Below are 23,758 nucleotides of genomic sequence, written 5' to 3'. Positions count from 1 at the left end.
CCCACAAGTAATCTCATTCTAATGTAAACTGGAAGACGGTTTCTCTTGACCTAGGCATTTAACGGTGTAACTGCAATCCCTTCATCAAGCATTTTCAGCTAAAACAGGGTTCCTAAAATACTCCTTATAGAGGATAAATGCAAAGGTTCTGTATTCCACCATGAAAGTATTAGTCACTCAGTTATGTCCAACTCTGTGTGACCCCATAGACAGTAGCCCACCAGGCTCTTCTGTCCATGGGATTTCCCAGGCAGGAATACTAGAGTGGGTTACCATTTCCTTCTCCGGGGTATCTTCCTGACCCAGGGATCAAACCCGGTCTCCTGCATTACAGGCTCCCTCTTTAGCATCTGAGTCACCAGGGAAGACCGTAGATGACTACTTTACCGGGGACTCACTACATCCACAGAGCACACCTTTTCTTCTTAAATACTGAAGGTAGTTCCCAGTAGATTATCAAATCCAACATATGTTTCAAGAATCTACATGAATATGTGGAAAGAAATGCCTGATATATTAAATTTAATACTAATTTTTAAAATTAGTACATTTTTATGCTTTTTTTTTTGTAACTTTAGATTTTTGATACTTAACATGGCATTACTGATACAATTAGTACAAAGTAGTATTTTGAAATAGTACTTGTGGTAAAAGTTATCCTCCAATTAAAAATAAAAGTTAAAAAAATACTACTTGATTGGGAGTATAAAACTGTTTATTTGCTGACATTAGTGGACTTAAATGGATAGAGCATAAAATGTGAATTATAAATACATGTTGAACCAGAAAGCAGTCGTACAGTTCAGCTGCCTGTTTCTGAAATTAATTTAATTGAATCCACATTCTCCTTAAATAAAAATAGGAACCAAAATGTTTCTTGTGTTAGTCAAGGTACTCACTTGTAACTTACAGGAACCCAAATCAAACTTAGTCCAATCTCACAGCTTACTTATTGGTCAGTGTTTGCAGTGGCCTCACTGGTGATTGGATCTGTGTCCAGATAAAATTACCAGGAACCTCTTTTCATCACTTTGAAGGCATACCTTCATGTGTGTTGGTAGGAAGTCTCTCTCCATGTCCTGTACTGGGAGATCCAGGACCACAAAGTCCCTACAGTTTACCATCTCACACCTTCTCAGCATCCTTGTCTCTGAAATAGGATCTCCCATTGGCCTGACCTAAGTCATGCATACTTTTGGTTCAACTGTTACATCCAGGAAATAGGTTTTTTGGCCAGCCTAGTTTCTGTGCCCATTCATAGAACCATTTGATTGATAGCCTCAGCAGAAATATGTATTTCTGGAGGCAAGCAGTTTCCAAAAGGAAGGGATGTAGTACAGAAAAGGGGGGGGGGGGGGAACAAGAATTTGCCCTTGATGAAATGATCAAAATTCACTCTAGTGCCCCTGTTTTGTTTTAATTTCACTGAGATGTTTTGAACATGTGAATTTGAATATGTGAATGTATAGTTGTTTCTGTTAAGAAAGAGGACCATGTTTCTACACCAAAATAGTTTGGTCAAAACCCATTGCAACCTTTTTTGGTTCTTTCTGAAAGAACCAAACCACCTCTTATGCAAACATGGGTGTTTAAGATGCAACCAGTGTGATTAAAACTTCAGTCCCTGTGTAAAATCCCACTAATGAGCTTTTCCCAAGGAGAACTGTTGCTCTCCTTGAGGTGTTTTTAGAGCGTAGGGTTTTGGCTTGGCGTCACAAAATACTCACCTAATAGCAGTTTACTGGATCCTATTAGGCCTAGGGTTTGTATGCATAGTGACTTCCAATTTTTCTTTTTTAATGCATATGCTCTGGTGGTTTTATTTGGAATCAGCCTCTAAACTCTAGGAAAATAGTGTGTTATACACAAGGTCAACACTGGCAGCACACAGACCTGTTTTGTTTGGCTCCCACAGTTTAGACCTATTAAAAACGGGAAAGTGTGGCAACTCTGGCCCTGTGTTGCCTCAAGAAGGGAAAGGCTGGGGTACTTGAATTCCACTTGGCCGTAGTCATTCAGCTCCTGATTTTCTTCCAGTGGACTAGTCCATTTACATTACCTGTCTGGCCTCTGCAACCCTTTGAGTTTGTAATCCTGGTCTTCTCCTATGGGCATAAAGTGAAGAAGCACAATAACTTTATAAACTAATAGGAGTAGACAGTGCTTTCTGAGGGCTAATTTTTTTTTTTAATTTACTGTAGAAACAAGTGAATTAGATTGTCCTGAAGTTTCTTGTGGGCGTGACAAGTAGTTTATGATGGCTGGATCTGGAACAAACTTTAGTAGAATGGAATCCCCGAGGAAAGTAAGATTTAAAGTGGATTTATGACAATCAGCAGATGTCCTTAGGTATAGAAAGAGGGAAAGAGGCTTCAATATATTTCAGAGTTGGAGACTAAAGCAGTTTGGTTGTCACCCAGCCTCTCCTTTGGACATAAACTGAAGGTGAAGCTGAAACCATGTAACAAGAAGCATTGAGAGCCAACTTAAGGGGTTTTAATGCTGTGGGTCAGTTCATTTCAGTACAATAAATATTTATTGAGTGACTCTTACATTCCACATATTTTGCCAGGTGTGGAAAGTACAGAGATGAATAAGTTACAGTTAGCTTGTATCTAGTGGAAGAAACAGTCTATAACAAGTCATATGTACAATGTGAAAAGTAAGGGAACTAACTTGGGAACAACATAGCAATCATTGTTGATTTGAAGGCCCTGTGTAGCACTTTTCTCCACCATGAATAAGAAATTTGCCTCTGATCTTCCACTGATAGAAGGACAGAAAATTGACACCTTAGTAACAGATCAAAATATATAAGAAACACATGCATAATTCTGTATAATTTTCTGCCTCTGTACAAACTTGTATATATATACTCATAAAGTCTAAAATTCACTGGAAAGAGTTCAATTAACTAAAAATAATATGACTGCCCAGTGAAAAGATCAAAGTTGAGGGAGAATTTCATCCACACTTAATAAAGCTGAGATAGGGGAGCTAGATAGAATATGACTCTTTTTACCCAATCTTAGATAACCATAAATACTGGGCACCCCTTGGAACTATAGGAGACCATCTTAAAAGGGAGAGCCCACAGACCATGTCTGGTCACAAAGTTTATTTGCTATACAGTGCTTAATTTTTTTAAAATTGTTACTGTCATTTAAAAATTGGAAGTTTTGCCTAAAAATATAGATTTTTCAGCTTGTAAAAATGAGTTCTTACCATTACTAGATCTTCATTTCTGTAGGATGGTAACTGACTTGGGCTAAATAGTATATATTCCCCTTAGACATAGAACTCATGCTTCCAATTTGCCATGCTCACCACTCAGCCCACTTGTCTATTTTCATTACTCAACTGGTCCTGAAATATATCTGAATTTTCAGCACTTGTCTTAAAGAAAAGAGAGCAGTAAGCATTTGTGAAATGTCTTCATATACAACTTTACATTTGCCTGTTAAATCTTTTTAAATGAGCTTGTAATTTCATTATGCTGTAAACTTGTACCTTAGTCTTATGATTCCAACTTCTAGTCAGCCAATCCACAAATACTTATTACTGTCCACCATTTATTGTGCCCATAGAATTAAGCAGGGCCTGCTGCCCATATAGCTCCCAATTTTTTCTTCTTCTTTTTTTTCTAACTTAAATATGTAACTTTTTATTAAAACTTTAAAGTGAAACATTAATAAACATTACTATTAAAGGCAACACTTTGAAAGCAACCTAAATCTAAATGATCATTTATACCATTCTCACTATAAACATTTTCCAAACTCTTTCCAGCCTAATCTTACACAGCTTTGTCCGCTTTCTGAACGTTTACAGCTCAAGCGAAATAGGGAGATTCAGAGGTACAGACTTCCAATTACAAAATAAATGAGTCAAAGGGATGAAATGTACAGAATGAGGAATATAATCAATAGCTATGTGATATCTTTGTGATATGTGACAGATGGTAACTAGGCTTAAGGTGGTGATCATTTTGTAATGTATGGAAATGTCAAATCACTGTGTTGTACGCCAGAACTAATAAGATGCTGTAGGTCAATTATTCTTCAAAAATAGACAAACATACAGAAAAAGAGAAGGGAGTGGAGGGGAGGGGGAATTAGATGAAGGTCATCAAAAGGTACAAACTTCTAAGTTATAAGATAAATTGTTATTTAATACTAGGGGTGTAATGTACAACATAATTAATATAATTAACACTGCTGTGTGTTATATATGAAATTTGTTAAGAGAGTAACTCTTTTTTTTGTATCAGTGAGATGATGCCTATTCATTGAACTTATTGTGATAATCATTTCATGATGTATGTTAAGTCAAATCATTATGCTCTGTATTTTAAACATATGCAGTGATATATGCCAATTATATCTCAACAAAACTAGAAGGAAAAAGGAAGAAAAGGGAAGGGAAAGAAGAAGTTTACTTTTAGGCTTTGTCATAGGCATTTCAGCTTAGGGTCATTCTTGTGGCTTCTCTGTTTCCAAGCTCGCCTCTGGAGGAATTTCCCATAGATCACAGTTCCCTTTCCTTAGAGTTCCTTTCTCCCTTTGTTGCAGGAAATGGGATGTGAGAGGATGGTCATGTCCCAGGTTTCAGGCGAGTTCCTAGAATGGGCCACCAAGTGAGGCTCCTTGGCTTCACACAGGAAAGAATTCAAGAGTGAGGAAAGGTAAAGTCAAAGAGAGTTTATTTAGAGAGATAAACATTCCGTAGGCAGAATGCTGTTGTCTCAGTAGCAGCCCAGGATGATTAGTTTTTATGGGCTGGATAATTGCATAGCTAACAAGTGGGAAGTGTATTCTATTTGGGACAAAGGGCAGAGATTTCCAGGAATTGGGCCTCAGAACTGGCACAGTTACTGTGAATGTGTCCTTTAGCATATGCTAATATATTGCATATTAGCATATGCTAATTAGCCAAAGATGGAGAAGCTGTATACAGTCAGCAAAAACAAGACCGGGAGCTGACTGTGGCCCAGATCCTTATTGCAAAGTTCAGACTTAAATTGAAGAAAGTAGGGAAAACCACTAGACTGTTCAAGTATGACCTAAATTAAATCCCTTACAGTTATACAGTAGAAGTGAGAAATAGATCAAGGGATTATTCTGACAGACAGAGTGCCTGAAGAACTATGGACAGAGGTTCGTGATATTGTACAGGAGGCAGTGATCAAGACCATCCCCAAGAAAAAGAAATGCAAAAAGGCACAGTGGTTGTCTGAGGAGGCCTTACGCATAACTGAGAAAAGAAGAGAAGCTAAAGGCAAAAAAGAAAAGGAAAGATATAGCCATTTGAATGCAAAGATCCAAAGAATAGCAAGGACAGATAAGAAAGCCTTCCTCAGTGATCAGTGCAGAGAAACAGAGGAAAACAATAGAATGGGAAAGACATTTCTTCAAGCAAATTAGATACACCAAGGGAACATTTTGTGCAGAGATGGACCCAGATAAGCACGATGGTGTGATCCCTCACCTAGAGCCAGACATCCTGGAATGTGAAGTCAAGTGGGCCTTAGGAAGCATCACTATGAACAAAGCTAGTGGAGGTGATGGAATTCCAGTTGAGCTATTTCAAATTCTAAAAGATGATGCTGTGAAAGTGCTTCATCCAATATACCAGCAAATATGGAAAACTCAGCAGTGGCCACAGGACTGGAAAGGGTCAGTCTTCACTCCAATCCCAAAGAAAAGGCAATGCCAAAGAATGCTCAAACTACCGCACAATTGCACTCATCTCACACGCTAGCAAAGTAATGCTCAAAATTCTCCAAGCCAGGCTTCAACAGTATGTGAACCGTGAACTTCCAGGTGTTCAAGCTCGTTTTAGAAAAGGCAGAGAAACCAGAGATCAAATTGCCAGCATCTGTTGTATCATCAAAAAAGCAAGAGAGTTCCAGAGAAACTTCTGCTTTATTGATTACACCAAAGCCTTTGACTGTGTTCAGTTCAGTTCAGTCACTCAGTCATGTCTGACTCTTTGCAACCCCGTGGACTGCAGCACACCAGGCTTCCTTGTCCATCACCAACACCTGGAGCTTACTCAAACTCATGTCCATCGAGTTGGTGATGCCATCCAACCATCTCATCCTCTGTCGTCCCCTTCGCCTCCTGCCTTCAGTCTTTCCCAGCGTCAGGAAGGTCTTTTCCAATGAGTCAGTTCTTCACATCAGGTGGCCAAAGTATTGGAGTTTCAGCTTCAACATCAGTCCTTCCAATGAATAGTCAGGACTGATTTCCTTTAAGATTGACTGGTCAGATCTCCTTGCACTCCAAGGGACTGTCAAGAGTCTTCTCCAACACCACAGTTCAAAAGCATCAATTCTTCAGCACTCAGCTTTCTTTATAGTCCAGCTTTCACATCCATACAAGACTACCGGAAACACCATAGCCTTGACTAGACGGACCTTTGTTAGCAACGCAATGTCTGCTTTTTAACATGCTGTCTAGGTTGGTCACAGCTTTTCTTCCAAGGAGCAAGGGTCTTTTAATTTCATGGCTGCAGTCACCATCTGCAGTGATTTTGGAGCCCCCAAAAACAAAGTCTCTCACTTGTTCCATTATTTCCCCATCGATTTGCCATGAAGTGATGGGTCCGGATGCCGTGATTTTCCTTTTCTGAATGTTGAGTCTTAAGCCAACTTTTTCACTCTCTTCTTTCACTTTCATCAAGAGGCTATTTAGTTATTGTTTGCTTTCTGCCATAATAAGGGTGATGTTATCTGCATATCTGAGGTTATGGATATTTCTCCCAGAAATCTTGATTCCAGCTTGTGCTTCATCTAGCCCAGCATTTCACATGATGTACTCTGCATATAAGTTAAATAAGCAGAGTGAAAATATGCAGCCTTGATGTACTCCTTTTCCTATTTGGAACCAGTCTGTTGTGCCATGTCCATGTTGCTTCCTGATCTGCATACAGATTTCTCAAGAGGCAGGTCAGGTGGTCTGGTATGCCCATCACTTGAAGAATTTTCCACAGTTTGTTGTGATCCACACAATCAAAGGCTTTGGCATAGTCAATAAAGCAGAAGTAAATGTTTTTCTGGAACTCTCTTACTTCTTTGGATATGAGAGCTAGACTATAAGGCTGAGCACTGAAGAATTGATCCTTTTGAACTGTGGTGTTGGAGAAGACTCTTGAGAGTCCCTTGGACTGCAAGGAGATCCAACCAGTCCATCCTAAAGGAAATCAGTCCTGAATATTCATTGGAAGGACTGATGCTGAAGCTGAAACTCCAATACCTTGGCCACCTGATGCGAAGAACTGACTCATTGGAAAAGACCCTGATGCTGGGAAAGATTGAAGGCAGGAGGAGAAGGGGACGACAGAGGATGAGATGGTTGGATGGCATCACCGACTCAATGGACATGAGTTTGAATAAGCTCCAGGTTTTGGTGGTGGACAGGGAGGCCTGGCGTGCTGCAGTCCATGGGGTCACAAAGAGCCGGAAGCAACTGAGGGACTGAAATGAAATGAACCGGATGTATTACAATGAGTGTATAATGAGGCTCAAGGTGTACTGGGAGTTGAATCTTCTGCCGTCTTGGGCCCAGTTGTTTCCATCAGTTTTTGTTGGATCCTCAATGGCTGTGTCATTCTTTGAATGGTGGTGTACTTCCCTCTTCCCTCCCGTCTCACCTTTATCAAAGCCAGAGAAATGGGAAATGAGTTGCATAAGTAAAGCAATTAGGTCTTCCTTTTCTTTTAGGACAGTCTTACTTTTAACTTGTTGGCCCCATTTTCAGACCATTTATACCAATATTTGGTTCAGTAAATATAGCTTTCACAAGCATGTCACTTCTATGCCATAAGTAAAACTGTCACACATATGAAAACATCTAGTCTCTCTTAAGTTATAGTAGATTTAGCCCCCTGAAGGGAATAGAAATGGGAATAGTCTATAATGAATTCTTCACTTAAGTTGCATCAGTGTTTAATGAACATATAAATTTTGCTGCACCACTTAACGTCTTTCATCAACAGTTCACGAAAGTTTATTTCACAGACTATTCCCAAAATACAGTCCTTATACAGGATATTTTCAAGAAAAATGAATAATATTTTAAGCAAACATGTGAGATAATTTTCATGGCATGGGTAATTGAAGGGGAAAGTAAGAGATACTTTGGTTATACCTTCTGTTATCAGTTATACTTTCTGTTACCCGAAAATTGGTGTTTGCCTCTTGGTAGATGTCAAAAGATGCAGCCAAACCAAAGCGCAGGAAGATTTATTATTTCTTGCAGCAAGTAAGAACAGAGAATCTTTCCCAAAGCAGTGTCTACTCAGCAGCAAGAACTGGGGAATTTTAAACCTAAAGGCAATGGCACCCCACTCCAGTACTCTTGCCTGGAAAATCCCATGGACCCAGGAGCCTGGTAGGCTGCAGTCCATGGGGTCGCTAAGAGTCGGACACAACTGAGCAACTTCACTTTCACTTTTCACTTTCATGCATTGGAGAAGGAAATGGCAACCCACTCCGCTGTTCTTGCCTGGAGAATCACAGGGGCGGCAGAGCCTGGTGGGCTGCCCTCTATTGGATCACACAGAGTTGGACACGACTGAAGCAGCTTAGCAGCTTAGCAGCAAACCTAAAGGCACATGCATGTTGTGAAGGGGTTTAAGCAGAGGAAAATTTCAGCATAGACCTGGGGGCAAAGATCAGCAGAATCCAAGCTTTAGTTGATTGAGATCAAGAGGGTCAGTATCTTCATTCCATCCTTTACATGGGTGGGAGCCTTTGAGTTCCTACAAACCTCAAAGATATATTATGTGTTTTCCTTGAGGGAGGACTAGAACTCTGCCTTATCACTGCACTACTGTTTGACAAACTGTTCTGTGTTCCCTTGAGATCATGGATTACTGAGACCTGTTCAAGGGCAAGCACTGGGCTTAGATCACAAAATAGCGGAGGCTACAGTGGCTCCTCTTATGTCAAGAAAGCCATTCATTCCTGGTTGTCTTTCTCTGGGGACCCCCTAACCTATCTGCTTTACATCTCTATCTGTGGTAGAAGAATCACATCTCCCTCCCACATCTCCCCTAATACCACGGACTGCAGCAGAATCCCAAGCCATGTCCGTCATTGATCAGACTCTTAAGGGCAGTTGTCAGATTCTTCTGAGACTTGGTGTGAGATGTGAAGCTTGATAACCACTTAATCGTGATTGCTGTGTCTGATGATCTCTGTGGCTTTAGCTTCATGTTTCTTTATGTAAGTGATTCTTACTTGCCTAAAACCTTCTACTGATGAGCTTGACAATAAAAGCCCAAGTAAAAGCTAACTGCCCTTTGTCCCTTAAATGATAATATCATCCTGGCCAAAATTGAAAAGAGGGTCAACTGTTCTTCATTGAAAACATGTATTTTTAGAAGGGGTCTGTGGTGTGTGTGTGTTTGTGTGTAAACATGTATTTTTAGAAGGTGTGTGTGTGTGTGTGTGTGTGTGTGTGTGTGTATTTTGTTTCAAATAAGCTTTAACTTATTGGAGGGAGGGCCTCGATCCAGGAGAATACCAAGCAGAACGAGAAGAGTTTCTGCAGATGGTCTAAAAGTGACCGGCAGGCTAAGACATCAGAAGAAAATGGCAGAGTTCAGGATGACCGTCAGCAAGGAGACCCCGTGTTATTGGTGTATGCCAAGCATTCCTCTGGAGTCTGTCGGTTTGGAAGGAGGAAGACTTCAGCATCCACCATCCATTCAGTTCATTTTCACTGCTGTCTGGAGAATCTGCTGTGTTCCAGACACCGTGCTGGTTAATAAGCTGTCCCTGACCTCAAGGTGCTCCTGCGGGAGGCAGAAGACAGAGGCCTTCTATACAGTGTGGTATAGCTGCTCATAAGAAATGGATTTGAGATCATGCTCATCAAACCACTGTTGTTAAAAGGTCCACCTAGATGGGTCATTAAATCAGACTCTAGCAGCTGTAGCAAAGCAGGCTTTCTGAGATGCGGCTGACTCAGAGACATTGTTCAGAGAGCTCTAGGCAATGATGATGTTCTCATCTTTAGATTAAGTTTTATCATTGCTGAGAATAAATTTTGCTCAGAAAATTTTGTTCTCAGAAGTCAGGAGAGCCTGGTATTTGTAAACAGGTGTCTTGTAAACAGGCATCTCAAATGCAAGTGTGTAGATTTTAAACTTGCATCTTAAATGCAAGTAGGTAGATTACTAGTGTGAATTCCCAATCCGAGGGGAGGGGTAGCAAAAGTTGAACTGTTTTTTCAAATCTGGCCACACCTTACCCAGCACTGTGCTGGGTCACCTGCATCTGTGCCCCCTGTTGAGGTACCAAGGGCAAAGGAAGTATGCTGCCCCTGCTCCTGCCTTATATGGCCTGTACCAGCAGTAAGCTTCTGTACCCTTGGTCGTTTAACTATGGCATTAATCCAGTTCGTATGTGTGGGTGGATGTATGTGGTCTCTTTCTCCTAACTTTTGCTAACTCTGAAATGATACAGTGCTGTAATTGAAATACGTTCAAGGTCAGTGTTGGCAAGGAGGGAGTAGTTAAGTGGGGAGGTAGGACAGGGCTCAGGAGTTACCTTTACCAATGGAGTGACAAGTCTTAAAGGACGAATAGGCCTGCAGCAGGTGCAAGACACCAGGCCCAGTGCCATAAAATAATGTCTGTGTTAGGGGTTGAGTTGTATATGCTCCCCAAACTCATATGTTGAAGTCCTAACCCCCAGTACTTCAGAAGGCTGCCTTATTTGAAGATACGGTGATGTCACAGAGGTAATCACGTTAAGGCGACTCAGTGGTAAAGTGGTAAAGAATCTGCTGCCAATGCAGGAGACATGAGTTTGAGCCCCGAGTCAGGAAGATCCCTTGGAGAAGGAAATAGCATCCACTCCTGTATTCTTGCCTGTGGGAAGTCCCATGGACAGAGGAGCCTGGCGGGCTATCGTCCATGGGGTCCCAAAAGAGTTGGATACGGCTTAGCAACTAAAACAACAGTCAAGTTAAAGGGCCATCATTAAGTGGACCTAACCGGTGGGATCAATGTCCTTATATTTAGGGGAAATTTGAACACAGAAACACAGATGGAGAGAAGACAAAGACGATGACTGTGTATACGCCAAGGAGGCAGGGCTGCGACAACGCCTTCCTCACAGCCTCGGAAGGCGCCAGCCCTGCCCACACCTTGATCTCAGGCTTCTGGCCCTTAAAACTACGAGGCAACAAGTTTCTGTTATTTAAGCCACACAGTATGTGGCACTTTATGACAGCAGCGCTAGAAAGCTAGTGTGTTCAGAAAAGGAAATTTCTTGTTTTCTCTACTAATTGTAATGTCCTGGGGAAGAAAGGCAAAAGCACCCAACCACAGAAGCCCACAGAAGTCTCCTCTCCCCCGTCATTCATTTGGGTCTGCATCTCAGTGTCCAGGCCACCTGGACACTCCCCTGGTACCTCACGTTCTTCAGGAGTTTTCATAATTCCTTGTCTTGTTTTTGGCTTCTCCTCTCCCAGACCCAGTTGCATCTCCCTGCTACTGATGGGAGTCGTTACAAGCCTCTTGTTAGCGGTTTCATGTTTGCCGCATTATGTTCTCCTCTGTGACTTACTAACATGGCCTGTGTGTGTCAGAAGCTAGTGTTCTTCTTCGTCAAGAACATCCCATGGGATAATATATAGTCCCAGCCACTGTGTCCGATGGCTTCTGTCACCTCCTTTATTCTTCCTGACAGTTCCACATTTAACCTTGACACTTACTTCTGAGAAAGAAGTTAAAAAAGAGAAAAATAGAATTGTTGAGATTGACAAGAAGTCACATGACTACTGCTGCTCCACTGTATGGGCCGTAGTCTCTGGGCCTGCTCCAAGGGCTTGGGTGGGTGTGGTACCTGCTAGGTCACTGGACAGATCCTTAGAGGGCAGGACTGGCCCCAGACTGCAGCTGAGCAGAGCTGGATCTGAGTCACAAGTCCGCTATAGGGTCCATAGCTGGCACCAAGGTCTGCATGCATGCCAGCCTCTGGGGGCACAGATGGGCGTGTCTCTCTCCTGGTTCCTAGGTAGGCAGGGCTGCTCTTGGATCACTACTGAGAGGAACTGGATTCAAGTTACAGGGCTGCTTCAAGATCCAAAGTTGGACAGAGTTTGGTGGGCCTGCCTCTGGAAACACAAATGGGCTTACTTCTTGTTGAGTCCCTAGGGTAGCTATAACTATTCATAGGCCATTGCTAAGAGGTATTGGAACCAAGTTACAGGGCTACTGTGTTATTCACATTTGGACTGAGGCTGGTGGGCCTGCTTCCAGTCCACAAGTGTGCCTCTTGGCAGGTCCCTGGGCAATAGGACTGCTCTCAGACCAAGGCTGGGAGGAACTGCAACTGCATCTTGACCTGTCCTAGGGTCCACAGCCAAGGCCAAGATCAGCCAGGTTATTTGGGGCACAGGTGGGCTTGACCCCTCCTGGGTCCCTTGGCAGATAGTGCTGGTGGCAGGACCAATGCCAAACAGGATTGTAGCTGAGTCTACAAGGGAACAGAGCTATTTCCAGGTCCTGTTGCCAGGACCAAGGTTGGCAAGGCTGCCAACAGCTTTCTCATGTCAGTCCTCGTCAGCTGTGGGCTCCAGTGAGGTTTTACAAGCTCCCACCTAGACCCCAAAGCTCCCACAAAGTCATTTTGTCCATGGATGGCTGCCAGACTATTGTTTCTGTGGAGGTATATGAATAGCAGACCTCTTATTCTACCATCTCACTGACATCACCTACAAGATGGTGAGTCTTCTCCTTCAGCCTGTAGATATACAATCGTGACTTAAAGTAACTACTTCTGATGTTGTTTTTAAAGTCATCATTAGTATGCTTTTTTCCCAGTGTCCTTTGCATTGTGCATATCCTCAGGAATAATGACTAAGTCTGTTAAATTTTTTGCCTCCTTTTAAAGTGTACTTTGTCTCATGACCTCTCTAAGCCTCTGAAATAGCACTGATAGCTAGTGTTTCTTCTCTAAACAATATTCTGTTGTTCAAATAAACAACTGAAAGTTGAACATATTTCAAAAAACATATTGCACTAACATACTGTTTAAAAATTGAACATATTTCTACTTTCTGTAATGCTGGACCAAGTCACTCAGCTGATTCTTTCAACATTTCACTATCCAGGGCAAGGTACATAGCCAAGCCTGAAAACCATAACCTAAGGAACCAGGTGTTCCCAAAAGCAGAGCATCAGATTCTTTTGAACAGAAATAAAATCTAGTGACTCTGAACTATTAGTGCCCCTAATGACTTGGAAAAATAAACGAATATTCTCTCAGGATGATAATCTCACCTTAGAGCTCAAATAATTCTACCAAAAATGTCCAGCAAAGATAACTAGGTACATAAGGAGACAAGACGTAATGAGTGGTAGCCAGAAGACATAACAGACAGTAGAAACAAATTATCAGAAACAAACTGCAGAAGACCTCTATACTGTGTTTAAGGAGGTGAAAGCCAAGCGTAGATTTCAGCAGGGCACTATTATAACCTATAAACAGTGAAATAAATTTGAAAATGAACCACACAGAAATTCTAGAGTTGGGAAATATAGAAATACCAAAAAATACCAAAGTACAGAAATACCAAAATACAGAAAAATCCAAATTAATAAATCGGTGCATGGTTTTAACATCAGATTAGACACAGCTGAAGAGTGAATTATCAAAATGAAAGAAAAAATAGAAGTAATCAAAATGCAACATGGAAAAACAAAAGGATAGAAAATATGAGGAGAATGGTAAGCTACAGAGAGCATAAACTCCCAGAAAAAAATGATAGAGAAGAAAGTAGAGCTGATATTTGCAAAGGTAGTTTTATCTGAAGTTTTATCAGAGCTTAAGAAAACTACCACACAATTCAAGAAGTCTGAATATATTTAAAATAAGCATTTAAAATCCTTACCTAGACGCATTATAATTAAACTATAAAAAACTTTAAAAGCAGCTGGAGAAAGGAAGCAGAGTTCTTTCAAAGTATGATAAACTGACAGTAAACTTCTCATTCAACATGAAAGCCACAAGAAAGTACAGTGATATCCTAAATGTACTAAAGGAGAGTGACTGCCCACCAGGGGAAAAAAGATATCTTTCATAATTAAAGGTGAAATAAACTGCTGCTGCTGCTAAGTCGTGTCCGACTCTGTGCGACCCCAAAGACAGCAGCCCACCAGGCTCCCCCGTCCCTGGGATTCTCCAGGCAAGAACACTGGAGTGGGTTGCCATTTCCTTCTCCAATGCACGAAAGTGAAAAATGAAAGTGAAGTCGCTCAGTTGTGCCCGACTCTTAGCGACCCCATGGACCGCAGCCTGCCAGGTTCCTCCATCCGTGGGATTTTCCAGGCAAGAGTACTGGAGTTGGGTGCCATTGCCTTCTCCGGGTGAAATAAAAGACATTTTAAAATCAATTAAGTCTGAGTTCACTGCCAGCAGATTCATGCTAAAAAGAATTTCTAAATAGAAAACAAATGTATGGTTACCAAAGGGAAAGAAGAAGGATAAACTAGGAGTATGGGATTAACAGATACACATTACTGTATATAAAATAGATATTTGTCATCCAGTCACTAAGTTGTGTCTCTTTGCAACCCCATGGACAGCAGTACACCAGGCTTCCCTGTCCTTCACGGTTTCCCGAAGCTTGCTGAAACTCATGTCCATTGAGTCAACGATCCCATCCAACTATCTCATCTTCTGTCACTCCCTCTCCTGATTGTTATACAGATGTAGCAATAAGAATTTACTGTTAGCACAGAGAACTATATTTAATATCTTATAATAACCTATAATGGAAAAGAATCTAAAAAACTGTGTGTATATATATGTATAACTGAATTACTTTGCTGTACACCTGAAACTAACATAATATTGTAAGTTAACTATATATTTTTTAAAAGAATTTCTTAAAAGTGTTTTAAAAATGTAAGAGATGGAAATCAAAGAATGTAATAATTATGTGGATAAAGCTAAATGAATGTTGACCAGATCACAATAATGTCTTATATATAAATGTATACAAATATTTACATATATATCATGGTATGAAACATTACCCCAAAAAGCATATAATTCAGGAAAAGTGAATGGTTTTAAGATGTTCTAAACTCTCTACAGGCTTCCCTGGTGGCTCAGTGGTAGGGAATCCACCTGCCAATGCAGGAGATACGAGTTCAATCCCTGGGTCAGGAAGATCCTCTGGAAAAGGAAATGGCAACCCACTCCAGTGTTTTCCTAGGAAATCCCATGGAGAGCAGCCTAGAAGGCTACAGTCCCTGCGGTCATAAAAGTGACAGACACGACTTAGCAACTAAACAACAACAAACCCTGTACATTGTCTGGGAAGAGGATACAGTTATCGATTTACGAAGATTCTCTGATAAGCAAAGGTGGAGTATAGCCTAATTGTGGAAGATAAATTGAAAGGCTCCCAGAAGATAGCATAAAATCGTATGTTGCTTATGACTACTTATGAGATGGAAAAATGTTTCTTAAATAGGACACAAAAAGCCCTGATTTCCAAGGAAAGGATTGGTCAATTGATTACATTAAAACTAGAGACTGTTTGTCTAAATACTATAGAAAGAGTAAAAAGGCACAGTACAGAGTAGGAAAAGATATTTGCAACACATATAGCTAACAAAAAACTCACATACATATTACAAATCAGTAAGAGAAAGGCTCATCACCCAGTATAAGATTGAGCAAGAGATTTAAACAAACTGTGTCCAAGAGAGAGAATCTAAATTGCCTTAAACATGTGATGATGTGCTCAATCTCAGCCATCAGAGAAATGCATATTAAAACCACAATGTGAGGCAGTTACACATCCAGTGTAATGATTTATTTGGTTTTTGTTTTTTCTTTTGGCCGTGCCACAAGGCATGTGGGATCCTGGTTCCCCAACCAGGGACAAACCCATGCACCCAGCAGTGGAAGTGCAGAATCTTAACCACTGAACTGCCAAGGAAGTTCCATCAACATAATGGTTTAATTTTTTTAAACTGACAGTACCAATTGTTGAGGATGTGGAGTAATAGGAATTCTCCTCCTGTGTTGGTGGGAATACAAATGAGAATAATAACTTTGCAAAACAGTCTGCAATACCCAATAAGCCGCAAGTCTGCTCAAGTATATGTGGCCCAACAAAAATGTGTTCATAGCAATATTATTCATAGTGGCCCCAAATCAGAAATAAGTCATCTATCAACAGTAAAAGGGATGAATTATAATGTATTCTTACAATGAATATTCAGCAGTGAAATAGTATACTCAGAAGAAATGAATAAATCTTACTATATAAAGCTGAGCAAAAGAAGCAAAACAAAAATCCTACATACTGTAGTACTTAGTTACTACCTTTGGGGAGGAGAAAAGCATGTGTAGTGATTGGGAGAAGCAGAGGGTACTCATAATGTACTAGATTTCTTTATCTGAGTGGTAATCACATAAACGTGTTCAGTCGGTGATAATTCATAAAGCCATACTTATTGTTTATGCATTTTTCTGTGTGTAATTTCAGTTAAACTGAAGGTTCTTTAAAACAAAATTTAATTGAGAGAGTACCCGATGATACATGAGATTTACAAGAACTCATATATGAATGATGTCCTCCTTAGGATAATTTGGAATAAAGCCTCTCCTTATATTTGTGACATGAGGTATTATTTACCTGTCTCTCTCCCCTGTTATTGTTCATCTGCTAAGTTGTGTCCGACTCTTTGAGACCCCATGAACTGCAGCACACCAGGCTTCCCAGTCCTTCACCTTCTCCCCAAGCTTGCTCAAACTCATGTCCATTGAGTTGGTGATGCCATCCAACCATCTCATCCTGTCGCCCCCTTCTCCCCTTGCCCTCAGTCTTGCCCAGCATCAGGGTCTTCAGTAAGTCGGCTCTTTGCATCAGCTGGCCAAAGTGTTGGAGTTTGAGCATCAGCCCTTTCAATGAATAATCAGTGTTGATTTCCTTTAGGATTGACTGGTTTGATCTCCTTGCTGTTCCCCCAGTGGACTCTGAACTTTGGACGGGAGGGCCTGTGCCCCCATTTCTGACTGACAGAGTGGTTTCTCACTGAGTGTGGGATTCATGAAATAAGGTACTCACTGGAGAGATGTACTCCTGTTCCCAGGTTAAGAAAACGACTGAGGCCACCCTGCAGACAATACAGGATATGGTCACTATCGAGGACTACGATGTTTCTGAATGCTTCCAGCACAGTCGCTCCACAGAGTCTGTGAAGTCCACGGTCTCTGAAACCTATCTGAGTAAGCCCAGCATCGCCAAGAGAAGAGCCAACCAGCAGGAGACCGAGCAGTTCTACTTCATGGTACGCCTGCCGCTTGCCCAGCCTCTTTGGGGCTCCAATCTGGGGTCCCCCAGCTCTGCTTTTGGAATTGTATCAGAATCATCTAGGGTTCTTTATTAAGACCAGAGTTCCCAATTCAGCAATTCTAGGATACGGTTTAGGAAATAGTGCTGATATGCAGACAAAGTTAAAAAGGGCAGCTCTAAAACAGAACTTTTAAACAATCTCATGAACATACATGTCACCACGAGAGCTTGTTAAAATGCAGGTTCTGATGCCAGTAGTCCTGGCGTGGGGGTCACTGAGAGTTCACACCTCTAATAGGCTGATGCCACTGGTCTGCATCAGAAGCATACTTTGCATAGCAAGATTCTAGGATCTAGAAGGTAAGAATGGCTGGATTTTTAGATATCCTGTGGGAAGTTCCTTGACATCACATAGTTTCTTTTAAAGTTAAAAATGTATTTTTCCTTTTGCAGAAACTCAGAGAATATTTGGAGGGTAGTAATCTCATCACAAAACTTCAAGCCAAGCATGACTTGTTGCAGAGGACGCTTGGAGAAGGTCAGTTATCTGACGGAGTTGGGGAGATGACCTGGATTATATCTTGTGTTGTGTATGTGTTCCATGAAGAATATGAACCGTGAATTTGTGCTGGAAGAAGCAGAGAACAGCATATGTTTAGATTTGGCTTTATCTGTGTAAGAATCAAATTTTCCCTGGAACTATTTCCTTTTATCCTTTTTTCTTTTAGAGGCTGTGCCATACTTCCCAGGTGGCTCAGTGGTTCTGCCTGCCAAGCAGGAGACGTGGGTTCAATCCCTGGGTTGTAAAGATCCCCTGGAGAAGGAAAAGGCAACCCGCTCCAGTATTCTTGCCTGGAAAATCCCATTGACAGAGGAGCCTGGCGGGTCAGAGTCTGTGTGGTCGCAGAAGACTCAGACATGGCTGAGTGACTAAACACCAACACGCAATTTATGGGATTTAGCTCCCCAGTCAGGGACAGAACCCAGGCTCCCATCAGTAAGGGGGGCAGAGTGCTAACCACTGGGCAACCAGGGGATTCTCTGAAATTATTTTCCCTATAAACTTTATGCTGACTTGGAGGCAAAACAGTGAAATCTAGGGCTGCAAAGCCAACACAGAGCTGCAAAGAAGGGTCTTCAGAGCCCCAGTGCTTCTAGGAGTACAGAAGTATAAGGAACTGCGCCTGTTCCCACCTGCTGACAGCCCCCCTCTTCTGCCCCAGTCACTTCTTCCTGTCCTTGGTGTACTTCCCCACCCTTCCAGTCCCACCCCTTTTGTTTAAATGGGCTGGTATTTGTTGTCTCATCTATTGCCTTTTTGGACTCTAGAAACCAGTTAAACCAGTTTGGGTGCCTTCTCCCCCTCTACTCCCCCCACCCCCAGTAAGATTGGTCTTAGTTGAGAAATAGTTTCATTCTATTACTGTATCTAGTAAAAATAAAAACAACAATAGCAACCACTTATAGAAAGCTCTCTGTGTGCCAGGCATTGTTCTGAGCTATATATTTAACTGAGGACTATTTCCCCCTTTTTCACAGATGGGAAAACTGAGGAGAGAGAAAGGATTACAAGCAAAGGGATAGTGTTAGTATAGATGTTTTTCTCTTTTCATCTTTGTGAAATTTAAAAAAGGGAGAAAAAACCCACCAGGTCCCTGTCCTAAGTACCTCAGTACCAGTCGGTAACACAGTTAATTCTTATTTTTCACACTAGATCTTGCTGGAAGTTATAAAAAGTGAAAGACAATACAGATGGGAGAGGGAAATCAGGGAGCAAGTTGTGTGAACAACTCAGGCTGAAAAGAGTTGACCTAAACTCTTGCCTCCTACAGTTTTAGAACTTTCCTGCCCAGAAAACAAGGTGTTTCTATCACCTTATCTCCTGGTCTCCTCCAAAGGACTCATTATCCTCAGGGAATGTCCACATGTAGAAAGGTTATCGTAACCTGAAATACCATGAATTGCAGTTAGAATGCCAGACTCTAAGATAAAAGGCCAATTTTACTTAGGAAAAAAAAAAATAACAAAGTACTAAAAAGTGTCTTAAAAAATTATTGTTACTAAGTCATGTCTGATTCTGCAACCCAATGGACTGCATGCAGCAAGCCAGGCTTCCCTGTCCTTTCAATATCTCCCAGAGTTTGCTCAAACTCATGTCCATTGAATCGGTGATGCCATCCAACCATTTCACCCTCTGTCATCCCCCTCTCCTCCTGCCCTCAATCTTTCCCAGCATCAGGGGCTTTTCCAGTGAATCAGCTCTTCACATCAGGTGACCAAAAAATCAAGTAACTAAATATAGTGTGTAGATATTCATTCAATTATGAATCAAAAATCATAATCATGATTCAAAAGTTATAAAAGATGCTTTAGTGATAATTGGGGAAATTTAAATACAGACTATATTATATGACATTATTGAATGAATTTTTCATTTCCCTAGATATGATAAATTTATGAAGGAGAATATTCTTATTATTAAGAAATGCTTGCTAAGTGTCCTAATTCTGCAACTTACTTTCAGATGGTTCAGGAAAAAAGACATATGTAAGAATGAGGGAGAGAGAAGGAAATAAAGTCATTATTGTAAAATTTTATCAGTTGGGAAATCTATGTGAAGGTATAAGAATGTTCCCTGTACCAGTCTTTCAGTTTTTCTGTAACAGAAGTTTGAGCCTTAAAAAGAAAAAGCCCTTTTTTTCTTTGAATAATTGTCTTACCTCAGCTATTATGTCTTTTTCTTGTTTTTCTCCTCATAATATGTGAAGTCTTTTTCTTTTTCTCCATTTTTCACAAATGCCTTATATTTCAGTGATGCCTCAAGGTCATTGCCCATCCCAAAGCATAAATTATCTTAAGTGCAGCTGAATACTTACAGGACTGGAGACACCACTTAAGAAATTGTGAGTTGGAGGGAATGAAGTAGTGGGTGAATTCATTCTTGGAGCCGCAGGCAGACATGTGTTAGTACTCTGATCACATTCTGAAACCTTTATGGTACTCATTCTGCGTAGATTCCCTTCTGTCTCCTGGAGAGGAAGCCCCCACTGGTTGATATGATGTTATATGCCATTATTAGCTAAGGTTATATTTTAGCCAGATTCTGTCTTTAGCTGCTGAATTGTATAAAACTATATCATACCTGGTGAACTCTGTGCCAGGATTTCTCTTGTAATTTCTTTCAGTGGTTTCCAGTGTCCTGTTGACACAAGCTATGTTCAGGTATTCCAGATGTTCACTGAATTGGATTTTTTTCTGCACAAAAAACTGGATTGTTCTCATCCAGGGCCAGCAGACACACTGGCTGCAGACCTCTCTGCTCCCCAGCCCTTGGTCACAGCCTGGGCTTGATGGTAGCAGCTTTGCCCAGCGAAAGACCGAGCGTGGAGGACATGCCCCATCTTTCAGCTCTTGTGAGCCCTTCAGCTTTCCACACAAGCCCTGTTCACATTAATGGGTTTATACCAAGGCGTGACCAGGAAAGTTAATGGTGCCTGTCCCACAGTGAGATTATCCAGTGGCGAGCCCTTAAGAAGGGCTCCAACTCTGGGGTTGGCTAACTGATAGTAGATCAGAATTAAACAGTGCGTTTGGGGTCAGTCTTGACTTTTTATATAGAAACCACATCTCTGAGTTATACTAGGCTCATTGCTGCAAAAACTGCCTTCATAGTAAAACAAATAGAGCCTAACTTGGGGATTTAGCAGTTGATCGTACACAGCTGAAACTGTAACTACGGACATGTGTTTGGCCTGTCTTACTGCTCGCTTTTGGCAGGCTACCAGTGGCCCAGTAAGTCCTTTGATTTACAGCATTGCAGAGCAGTTAGATTGGGCCCTTAAAGTGGCACTGCCAAATATCAGAATTCCAAATCTTTGAAAACAACTGAAATAGAGAAAAAACACACGATGAGTTAAGGCCAAAGGTGTCATCATCGTCTTCTTCATCCTTTAGCAACACCATTATATCATTTTGTGATGTCTTTGTTTTTAAATAGGAGATGTTAAATCAAGCATGGAAAATGAGCTATATGTCTGTAAAACTGAAGCACAGAAATTTTGTTCTTTTTTAGTAATGAGCCTTGGTGTTCACATGACTTCTTTGAGTGCAGCATTTGGAGTTAACGGGTTGTAAAAATCAGTGTAATTTTTGCTAAACATAGATAATCTAACACTGAAAACTGAGTTCCATGTTATATTGTTTTTAGCTCTGGACATAGGGATTAAATAGACTATCATCACTCACTCCTTTGTCTTTGAGTCAAAGTACAAATATACTTTCAAAAGAAAAGCTGATTGTGAATAATTATTTTTTTTAGAAAAGTACTGCAGTAGTTGGTATTTTTAAGGAAGATAAAGGGCTGGAAAGTAACGCCACAAGTCCTTATCAATCATTCATTAGGGACAAAATCCAGGATGCCTCCATTCAGTGTGAGCTGCATGCATTTTCAATATTTTATCTAGTTTGGGGACTCAGATTGCCACCAAATTATATTTTGGTTTTCACTTTTACTCTGTGGACATAAAATACATTTGGCCTTGAAAAATAATTCACTTCCTAATTCTCAAGTAAATTTTAAAAGTAGTCAAAGTAGCTGTTTGTACCAAGAGCAAGATAATCCTGGGTCATTTTATTTTTCCTCCAAATGGCTTGTATTGGGGTAGAAGGAATTGTCTGTTGTTTTTAATAATTAAGTAGCCTTCCAAAGAAAGTGATTGAAATCTAATCCTCAGACCACTGGAAGCTTTCACATTTCTCTGGGAAGCAGATTTCTTCTAAGCTTATGTGTTATTGATCTATTAATGATGATACTGATTAAAAAATAAAACCTCATTCATCAGTTAGGACACACTGAGTACTATTAGCAGAAAAAAACAATGGATGTGGTGGTGGTGCTTATACTATGAATGATAGTTCTCACAAAGCTTGCTCTTGATTCATTAATCAAAATGTATCTTTTATAGGTTTTTAATTTTTTATCAAATACTATTAACCATGGATGGATGGAGCAAAATGATTTTAAGCCATTTTATATCTGATCATTTTCTAAATCTAGAGACTATTCAATTAGGATATTTTAACAAAAATAGTAAAATTTCAACATTGTAAAGCGTTTAGTTTCTAAGGAATTATCATTCAGTTCAGTTCAGTCACTCAGGCGTGTCCGACTCCTTGCGACCCCATGAATCGCAGCACACCACGCCTCGCTGTCCATCACCAACTCCTAGAGTTCACTCAGACTCACATCCATCGAGTCGGTGATGCCATCTAGCCATCTCATCCTCTGTCATCCCCTTTTCCTCCTGCCCCCAATCCCTCCCAGCATCAGAGTCTTTTCCAATGAGTCAACTCTTCGCATGAGGTGGCCAAAGTACTGGAGCTTCAGCTTTAGTATCATTCCTTCCAAAGAAATCCCAGGGCTGATCTCCTTCAGAATGGACTGGTTGGAGCTCCTTGCAGTCCAAGGGACTCTCAAGAGTCTTCTCCAACACCACAGTTCAAAAGCATCAATTCTTTGGCACTCAGCCTTCTTCACAGTCCAACTCTCACATCCATACATGACTACTGGAAAAACCATAGCCTTGACTAGACGGACCTTAGTCAGCAAAATAATGTCTCTGGTTTTGAATATGCTATCTAGGTTGGTCATAACTTTTCTTCCAAAGAGTAAGTGTCTTTTAATTATCATTAGCATCTTTTTAAATCACTTGGAAGTTATTAACATCTGTGGTTCTCTTTAATTTGATAGGTATTAACGTTGTTTTTAAAATTTATTTAATTTATTAAATCTTCAGTATTTTGTATTTGGCTTTATCCGTATGAGGCAGACAGATATCTCTACCTGTCTTCTAGGGTTTTTCTGAGTGTTTGCTGGGGAGAAAAAGATATGCATTTTACAATATATTTGGGAGCTTAGGTCTAGAATTAAAACAAACCTGGGCTTTAATGCCAGACCCACCACATACTGACCATGTGACCTTGGACGAATCACTTGTCTTCTATAGGCTCAGTCTAGCAATATTATAGTACCTACTTCATAAAGTCATAAAAATTGTATTACTCTACAGAAAGTGCTTAGAACAGTGTTGATAAATGTTAGACATCATTGCTGTTTTTATTGTTCTTACTAATACATGTATTTTATGTCATACTTTTGTGTTGTAATAAAGTATGCAACATGACAATACAGTACAGTAGAAGTCAGCTATTTCCTCTGCTCTCAATCCTTTGTTCATTCTACTGACTCACCCTGGGTGATCTCAGCTCACTCTCATGGCCCCAACACAATCTAAAGAGTAGCAGCTCTTAAATCTTAACCTCCAGCCCTGTCTTCTCTCTGTGCAGTAACCCTATACTGCCAACTTCCTGCTGAAGGCCATCCCCTAGGACATCACACTTAGCTCACTGTCTGCTCTCTCCACCTT

At 40.8% G+C, this 23,758-nt stretch overlaps 1 protein-coding gene across 3 annotated transcripts in view; it reads left to right on the top strand.

Annotated features, from left to right (window-relative positions):
* Positions 1 to 23,758, top strand: part of SRGAP1 (SLIT-ROBO Rho GTPase activating protein 1) — a 298,264-nt gene that overhangs the window by 223,560 nt on the left and 50,946 nt on the right. For all 3 annotated transcript variants that reach the window (XM_069584751.1, XM_069584748.1, XM_069584750.1), the window contains exons 9-10: positions 17,131 to 17,328; positions 17,787 to 17,871. In XM_069584751.1, the coding sequence (XP_069440852.1) occupies positions 17,131 to 17,328; positions 17,787 to 17,871 (283 nt within the window). The remainder of the gene's footprint in view (positions 1 to 17,130; positions 17,329 to 17,786; positions 17,872 to 23,758) is intronic.

The sequence above is a fragment of the Ovis canadensis genome, chromosome 3 (assembly GCF_042477335.2).
Source record: "Ovis canadensis isolate MfBH-ARS-UI-01 breed Bighorn chromosome 3, ARS-UI_OviCan_v2, whole genome shotgun sequence".
Taxonomy (NCBI): Eukaryota; Metazoa; Chordata; class Mammalia; order Artiodactyla; family Bovidae; genus Ovis; species Ovis canadensis.
The sequence above is the reverse complement of the archived record's forward strand: the minus strand, read 5'-3'. Positions and strand labels throughout refer to the sequence as shown.